Source organism: Coturnix japonica, chromosome 25, assembly GCF_001577835.2.
Source record: "Coturnix japonica isolate 7356 chromosome 25, Coturnix japonica 2.1, whole genome shotgun sequence".
NCBI lineage: Eukaryota > Metazoa > Chordata > Aves > Galliformes > Phasianidae > Coturnix > Coturnix japonica.
Genome location: NC_029540.1, coordinates 1,164,003 through 1,172,648, shown reverse-complemented (window position 1 = coordinate 1,172,648; position 8,646 = coordinate 1,164,003). Strand labels below are relative to the sequence as shown.

At 47.4% G+C, this 8,646-nt stretch overlaps 2 protein-coding genes across 2 annotated transcripts; both read right to left on the bottom strand.

The window, feature by feature from the left end:
• Positions 1-310: 310 nt before the first annotated feature.
• Positions 311-1,852, bottom strand: LOC107324408 (keratin-associated protein 5-4-like). The gene has a single exon (XM_015884386.2). The coding sequence runs from the start codon at positions 1,850-1,852 to the stop codon at positions 641-643; it is 1,212 nt and encodes a 403-aa protein (XP_015739872.1). The 3' UTR covers positions 311-640.
• Positions 1,853-5,862: 4,010 nt separating this feature from the next.
• Positions 5,863-6,282, bottom strand: LOC116654394 (putative small proline-rich protein 5). The gene is made up of 2 exons (XM_032449169.1): positions 6,047-6,282; positions 5,863-5,926 (listed from the first exon to the last, which is right to left on the bottom strand). The coding sequence occupies exons 1-2, from the start codon at positions 6,280-6,282 to the stop codon at positions 5,863-5,865; spliced, it is 300 nt and encodes a 99-aa protein (XP_032305060.1).
• Between the last annotated feature and the right edge of the window lie 2,364 nt (positions 6,283-8,646).

Genomic DNA, 8,646 nt, shown 5'->3' with positions numbered 1-8,646 from the left:
GATTGTATTGCCCTTAACCACTAAGATTGATGGCTGAAATCGAGACGGGTATCTGAGGCAGAGGATCAGCAAGACAGCATCACATCGCTCTGCCATCCTTAGACATGACCTAATTCAGGCCAACGAGAAGCCAGGCAGAGCAGTTCTGTTTCCCAAATGTTCTGCCTTGCAATGGAAGCACATGTTGGCTCTCAGGAGGCTGATGATGACTTGGGATATGGCACCAGGATAAGGACACGTGCCAGGCAAAATGTGGTAAGAACGACCAAGCAACAAGATATTTTGTGTTTTGCTTAATGCCAAGTTTTATTGTCTACAAGTCAGGAAAGAAAATACAGAATGACCACAATAAAAGCAAATGTTTCCCATGTCCCATACACCAAGAAGAGAGTGAATATATAAGATCTCCAATGTACAATGGGTGACATATCCAAGTGCATTGCAGATCTTTGTAATTAAAAGAGAGAATGAAAGAAGGAAGATGACAGCTAAATTTTGGAAAGCAGAAGAAAATCACTAGGCATATACTCCAACATCATGTAAAACAGAAGCAAGGTCAGGTCTCCATCCCCTTGTGCCTGTTCTTCTTGCACATCAGAGATGGTTGTGGGCAGAGCTGTTTGTCCTGTGCAGGGCAGGTTTAGCAGCACTTCTTGACTGAGGTGCAGCACTGCTTGATGGGCACGCAGCACTTCCTGAGTGGGGAGCAGTACTGCACGGGGCTGCAGCACACCACGACGGGCTTCTTCTTCACCACGTAGGAGCAGCAGGACACACGGCCACAGCAGCAGGGGCGGTAGCAGGTCTGCACGCACTGCTGGCTACAGCAGCAGGGCTTCTGGCATGGGTCGCAGCAAGTCTGGCACGGGTCACAGCAGACAGTCTTCTCGCAGCAGACAGTCTTCTGGCATGGGTCACAGCAGGTCTGGCATGGGTCACAGCAAGGCTTTTGGCATGGGTCACAGCAGGTCTGGCATGGGTCACAGCATGGCTTTTGGCATGGGTCACAGCAGACTGTCTTCTCACAGCAGACTGTCTTCTGGCATGGGTCACAGCAGGTCTGGCATGGGTCACAGCAAGGCTTCTGGCATGGGTCACAGCAAGTTTGGCACGGGTCACAGCAAGGCTTCTGGCATGGATCACAGCAGGTCTGGCATGGGTCACAGCATGGCTTCTGGCATGGGTCACAGCAGGTCTGGCATGGGTCACAGCAAGGTTTCTGGCACGGATCACAGCAAGTTTGGCACGGGTCACAGCAAGGCTTCTGGCACGGGTCACAGCAGGTCTGGCATGGGTCACAGCAAGGCTTCTGGCATGGATCACAGCAAGTCTGGCACGGGTCACAGCATGGCTTCTGGCATGGGTTGCAGCATGGCTTTTGGCAGATGTCACAGCAAGTCTGGCACGGGTCACAGCAAGGCTTCTGGCACGGATCACAGCAAGTTTGGCACGGGTCACAGCAAGGCTTTTGGCACGGGTCACAGCAAGTCTGGCACGGGTCACAGCAAGGCTTCTGACAAGGGTCACAGCAGACAGACTGCTGGCATGGGTCACAGCAAGGCTTCTGGCACGGATCACAGCAAGTTTGGCACGGGTCACAGCAAGGCTTCTGGCATGGGTCACAGCAGGTCTGGCATGGGTCACAGCAGGGCTTTTGGCATGGGTCACAGCAAGACTGGCACGGGTCACAGCAGATAGTCTTCTCACAGCAGACAGTCTTCTGGCATGGTTCACAGCAGACTGTCTTCTGACACGGATCACAGCAGACTGTCTTCTGACAAGGGCTGCAGCACACTGTCTTGCTCTTGACAACAGAGCAGCATCCACTGGAGCAGCACACACTGTGGCACATGGTGTTTGTTGGTAGTGTTAGTCCAAACTGGACGGAGTGAGGATCTGAAACACAATGCACATTAAGATACAATCCACTTCTCCAAGTGTTTTATTTTGGCATGCTGATGCTGTTGTCTAGGCCCACACTTGGCAGCCATATACATCCCCTCCCATTTATTTCTATTGAGCTGCTCAAAACTGGAACTTACATTGAGCTACCTGGTGCTGTCCCACTGATATTTCTACATCTTTTGAGCTATCCTGGGAGCTAACTGCCCTCTACTGAGCACCACTTGCTGTATTCCCATCCCCTTAAAGCTTCTTTTCCACTCCCAAGGCCTCAGCTCTGCACATCAACAGCCTTTGCAGTTAAGCAGTAGACCAACAGGATGGGAAAGTCGCTGTCTCCGAGTTGTAGATCAAAGAGCATTTCCATTCATTGCTTGACCAAAGCCAAATGAGAACCTTTGTTAGCAGACAACCCTGGGTAACACTTACCTTGCTAACTGAGGGATTCAGTTGAATGAGGAGCAAAGGGATGGGGAGACCTTTTATTTAGCTGAAAATGGCCCTGACGGAAATGAGGTACCCCACAGCAATTTGTGATTTACCCACTAAGCCTATACTTATTTGTTGAATGTGCCCGCATCTATTTGGTCTTCACCTCATTATTTTTGACCAACCCTTCAATTTTGTGTTATTATCAATTTATTCTGTGAATTTTTTACAATTTTTTAATCTCAAGTTAATGTGTGGTGCTCGTGAACTACTTAACAAGCACGTTTCTGCTTATTTTGCATCTGCTCGTGCTGCGGCACTGAGATGTTGGATGGATAGTGAGTGGTAAATTAACATACAAATCATAACTCAGATTGAGGAGCATTGGATTCCAGGTGCTTTTTTGGGTGTCAGTCACTCTTGAATATGATATTTATTTCTTTACATAGGGTTCCACCAAATGTAGTTCCATAGCCCCATGTTTTGTTAATGAAGGCAGAGATAGTAAAGCCTGATGGTGTTCTTTGGGACCTCTGGTCATCAGAAGAGCAAATATGGGGCAGAAAGCTCTTGATATCTCATCTCTCAATTGAGATATGGGAAAATGCATGGCCTCGGTGTCACCAGTACCAGAAATTGTAGATGAAAGAACCAAACAAATTCATCATGGAATCATTGGAAACAGAGTTCAGGTCAAAAAAGAATCCATATTACTTCCAGTTCCTTTTTTTACATCTTTCCATGAAAACAAGACAGTAAAGTTCTTTGGAAATCTTACATATTCAGCATATGCTTAACATGACTTGATCTGCAAAATTCCTATTTAGTTTTCAAGCTCCCATATGCCCTCGGGTAATGGCAGATCCACCTATGGAAGGTATATTTAGGAACTACTCTACGCTCGGTTCTCCGTCACCCATTGGCAGCCATTAGCACCGATGCTAATGATCATATTGCAATTATTCATTAATGGCATTAATATTTATTTCTCACGATGGCCTGAAGGCCTCACATAATGCACAGAGCATCTCAATGTTTCCAAACTCATGTCAGCCTAACAACTTGTCTCCGGTCAGGGGGAAGGCACGGGGCAAGGGCCATGACTGGATGTTAAATGCTTTGTATCTGAGGTCACCATGCTTGTGCTATGAGGGTCTGTGTGCCTGGGAGCACCCAAGGACCCCAGCCCTCCTTCTCCTTCATCTTCATTGAGGTGAATGTAAGAAGATCCAGGCCTTCTGAGTTCCAAAGCCTCCCCGGAACACAGCAAAACCCAGAATCATAGATGCTGAGGATAGAAGTCATCATTAGTGACATTCAGTTCAACTGATGACATCAAGTATTCATTCCCACTCCTGTTCTGTTGGGGAGCTGCTGGTAGGCTTGGCTCATGGCCTTGAATCATGAAAGTGACTACCAAGTCCCCTTTCTCCAGGCAAACTCTTCCCCAGTTCAGCTTCCCATCTGTTAAAACACCAGTTTCACCTCCCATGGAATTTGTTTAGCTTCATGCTAATGATCCAGCTGCACCAGGTCCCTGCATATCATTAGAGCTCAATTAGCAATACAGATGGGTACCAGCTGATGGGAATGGAGATGAGGGTAAACCAGGGGGTGGCTAGAAGGAACTGGTGAGCTGCAGGGAAGCAAGAGTGGTCAGGGAGGCTGAGGATCAGAAAGCAATTTCTCAGCTCTCCCCCCTGCTACAAAATGGAAGATTTAAGGAACAGAAATCCCTATTACCTTTAAGGCTTAGTGAACAAACACAGAGACCTACATACGATGCTCGGAGTAAGGCAGCGTTGTTTATTTTGCTTGTGAATTATGGATGTGCTGAAGCAATCATTGCCATGTAACAACTAATGCAAATTCCCCCTCATTAAACCTTCAGGGCTTTGCTAATAGTTCATCCTGGTTGTGGAAATCAGCTGTTTGATGCAGTGGAGCAGAAGTGTTCCTTTGAGCTATCAAAAGCATTAGGCATAGAGAACTTTTTCCCTTCGCACATTTTTATGGTCTCAGATTTTTATTATTATTTTTCTATATATTCCAGTGAAATAAAACATCCACCCAGTGCTTGATCTTTGCTAGTGCAGGTGATGAAGCTGACAGAGCTTTCATTCTTGTTCCCTGCTATGTCTGCAGCTTCTCATCCTGAACTTAACAGCACTTCAGGCTTAAGCATAGAGGAAAACATAACCCAGTCAGAGCTGTGAGTCCTTTGTGGGACTAAAGGAGTAAGAAGCAAAAAGTGCTGTGATCAATCATGGAATAGAAAGTTGAAAGCCTGGGGCATGAAAGGAAAGTGAATGCGTGTACTTGAAGGCAAAACCACTTGTGAGCAATAAAAGCCAACACCCAATTGGAGCCAACCCAATTATTGACCCAACACCCAATTGGAGCCATCCCAATTATTGACCCAACATCCAATTGGAGCCATCCCAGTTATTGACCCAACACCCAGTTGTATCCATCCCATTTATTGACCCAACACCCTGTTGGATCCATCCCAATTATTGACCCAACACCCTGTTGTATCCATCCCATTTATTGACCCAACACCCAATTGGAGAGAAATGAGGAATGCAGAAGTGAAGGAGATTTTAATGCATTTCCCCCCAGCTGCCTAAAAGTGAGCCATCTCTTTGTAATGGCAACAAGAAGGATTCAGATCTGTAATTAATTGCCCTATGTCTTCAATTGGCAACTTTTCCTCTTTAATAGGCTGTTCCTCCATAATGACAAATTTCCCTAACTTGCAGAGTACTATTTCCAATTACTTCTGCCCCAACAGGTTATTTACTGGGGACTTCCAGTGTGCAACTCATCCAGCTTTGCTTGCCCCAGGATGGATGAATCACGCTTGGGAAACCTTTGCTCATTTTACACTGTAGAAAAAGGTTTAATTGAAGCTGTTCCAATGCACCGTTCTTGTCCTTGCAGGATTTGCTTTGTTTTGTTTCCAAATATAGCAGCACCTTTTAAAGATCCCATATGGAGTGCAAACGTGACTGTGCAGCCCCTGCCTGTAGCTCTTACACCCTCACTGCATTTGCTCATTGCAAACGTTCAGTTTTCACCTAGAATTAACCCAGCTCGGTGCTTGAAGCCTCTCTATGTGATGCTGTGGGCATTTCCCCAACTTCCACCCCTCCTTGGTGCTCTTTGTGCTACGGCTGAGTCCAATAGAGATTAAAACACAGCTTAAAACCCACAAATTGAATAGGACAAAATAGCAATTAAACACTTCCAGAATGCTTGAAATGCAGCTTTTATTTTCTGGCAAAAAGCAAAGCAAGAAGGAAACTACTGGCAGCAAACACCGTGCATTGCACTGGTGGAAAGAGCTCAAACATAATGAACCACAGGCGCTGCACCCTGATATTGCACAGCCCTCCAAATGCTTTGCAAGCATTTGCCCATGGAGAAGCAGCACGGCTGATAAGCAATGAACGCTGAGGATGAGGTCAGGGCATCAAGCAGGGAGGTGTCCATGGGTTGCAGAGCCGGGTGCATGGCTGGATCCTGCAGCTAGAACTTGGGGTATTGTGGTGGCAGCTTGCAGATGTTCTTGGTGTACTGAGGGCAGATGGGTGGGCAGTAACGCTGCACTGGGGGGCAGCAGGACTTCATTGGAGGGCAGTAACGCTGCACTGGGGGGCAGCAGGGCTTCATTGGAGGGCAGTAACGCTGCACTGGGGGGCAGCAGGGCTTCATTGGAGGGCAGTAACGCTGCACTGGGGGGCAGCAGGGTTTCATTGGAGGGCAGTAACGCTGCACTGGGGGGCAGAAGGTCTGCACGGGGGGGCAGCACGGCGTCATGTAGGTGTATTTGGGCACGGAGACCCTCTGGATGGTGTAATGGCAGGAGGGCTCCGAGTCGTGGCAGGAGGAGCGGGAGCCGTGGCAGGAGGTCTCATGGCTGTGGCAGGAGGACCCACGGGAGCACATCTTTATGGAGTGCTGGCAAAGCTGTAGGAGGATCAGGAGATGATGGCGATGAGAAGAGACCCAGGTGTGCTTCTCACCCACCCTCACCCACTCCTTTCTTTCTTTTCAAAATTATTCTTGATCTCCCTATTGAATTCTGTCTTTCTGTTTCTTCCTGGTCTATCCCACGTGCCCCCTTGGCTCTGCCTCACCCTCTCCCTCTCAACCTCCTTTGTCCATTCCAGCACAAAGCCCAGACCTTCAATCCAACACAGGGAGCCCCACCATCCTCTCCCCAAGCCAATTTTCCACCCCAGACCCTTCATACAGCAACGTGGAGCTGCTGATGCCAGAATGAAGAGGAGAAATGGCCTTACCTTTGCAGCAACAGGAGAAGAGTCAGTAAGGGATGGCAAGTGAGGAGGACTGGGCCGAGCAGGCTTTTATGCAGCTCCGAATGGTGATCTTGGGCATGAGGCACCGCTGTGCAATGGCAATGGGATTATTCACGCGCTCAATACGGCACGTGTTGGCGCTGCCCATGTCTTAGCCCTTCCTCTTTGACGCGTGATATTCTCTCTCATATTCCACTCCTAACAAATTCCCCACGAGGATTTGGGAAGTGCTATTTTTCCTGTTTCCTGCAGACTGACAGTAATCTGATAGATGTTAATTAGCGTGCCATTGGGCACCTGGGATTGCATCAGGGGCAGAAATGTCATTATGGCTCAGAAATGCTGACTCCTGTAGCAGGCAAACTGCCGTGTTCAAGTGACAGCTCAGGAGTTTAATTTACCTGCTGTTTAACGTCAAGAGGAAATGACATTATCAAATGCAAGTCATGGAATCATTTAGGCTGGAGAAGACCTCCAAGACCTGCAGTGTCAGCTAGCCTAGAGATTCCATCACTGAACTAAACAGAGCCTTGAGTCTGCCCAGGTGATGAAATTGGTGCTTTCCCACTGTCTGCACCCATCCTGCTCCTATCCTTCTTCCTGCTGTCCTCCAGCAGCATCACATTGACATCCCCTCAACTCTTTCCACCTCCTCCACACATTTCCCACTGTGGCTTCTTCAGGTTTCACTGCTCACAAATGTTTCTGAATCTTTCATATTGGGCCTGCCATTGAAAATACAACCCTGACGAGTTCAGATCCATTGCGTGCAGCTGTTCCAAAGGAGTACACCAGGAGAGCCCAACCTAGAGTGAGGAAATGCTGATTTTTGAGTGATGTGGGTGTTGACACACACCTGGATACGTTCAGCAGGATTTGGTTGATGATTTCTCAATAAGAGGTTATTATGGTGCTGGGATTGGTGCTTTGCTGATGTACCTGAATCTTACCCAAAATCAACCTTCTTGGGGCTTGGCCATTTCTCCCTCCCAAAGGATGTGTTAACAGCAAACAGTGCTGGTGTGGGGGAGAGAAGTGCATGACTTCTGTTTTCTCAGCTATACAGTGATACTGAGATATTTGGAAGCATTGATATGGTCAAGTTAAACAGCTGATCTTGGACTACATTATTTGCATGTATTGACTAAGAAGAAGGGCAACTGTGAATTATTTATTACCCTTTCAAGGAATAAACTCTACGTGTCCCTATAAGCTACCATTCAATCTGCAGCCAATGGTCTTTTGTTGTTGTTGTTTCCAAGACAGTGGGGTGAGGAACCTCTGCAGAATGGCTGGTGGGTTGGTGGCAGGAGGGGAAGCTTTGTGGTGCTCAGCCCTTGAGATCCACTTGGAGCTTTGGTAGATGAGGACTTATTTTCTCTATTAATTTAACTATTTTCAATTCCAACCCGCACGAGACTATGATACTATGACACTATGATTTTCTCCCCAAGTGTACCCAGAAATTGTTGTTGGACACTGACAATGGTGACAATTGTAAAGAAGGACTTTGAATGGAGGAATCCAAGAGCCTGAAAAGTGAATAAGGAAATGAAAGGAGAATACGATTAATTTTAATTAATCAAATTAATTGTAAGCTTTATTGTTTCCCACAGCCAGATGAGTCTGAAACAGAAATATGAAGCATGAAAAGATTCCCAATGGCAATTATGCACTAAATACACAGAGAGAACATTTCCCAAATCATTGGAAATAGTGAATCCTTGAAAGATGACTGGAGGAGCACATCATGTACAGCAGTGATGAAGAACAGAGCAGAGACCCTGGGATGTCCATAGCAATGCATCAACCCATGGTCACGGTGTCCGAGGAGGGGGCAGCCAGTGGTGGTGGAGTGTGGCTGGATCCTGCAGCTAGTATTTAGGGCATTGTGGTGGCAGCTTGCAGATGTTCTTGGTGTACTGGGGGCAATAGGGGACAGGTGGGCAGCAGGGCTGCACTGGGGGGCAGTAACGCTGCACTGGGGGGC

Excerpts from the sequence above, each read along its gene's own strand:
- LOC107324408 (XM_015884386.2), bottom strand. The coding sequence starts at position 1,852 with ATGTGCCACAGTGTGTGCTGCTCCAGTGGATGCTGCTCTGTTGTCAAG.
- LOC116654394 (XM_032449169.1), bottom strand. The coding sequence starts at position 6,282 with ATGTGCTCCCGTGGGTCCTCCTGCCACAGCCATGAGACCTCCTGCCAC. Across the intron at positions 5,927-6,046 it reads CAGCGTTACTGCCCTCCAAT|ACCCATCTGCCCTCAGTACA; the intron begins GAAGCCCTGCTG and ends GCGTTACTGCCC.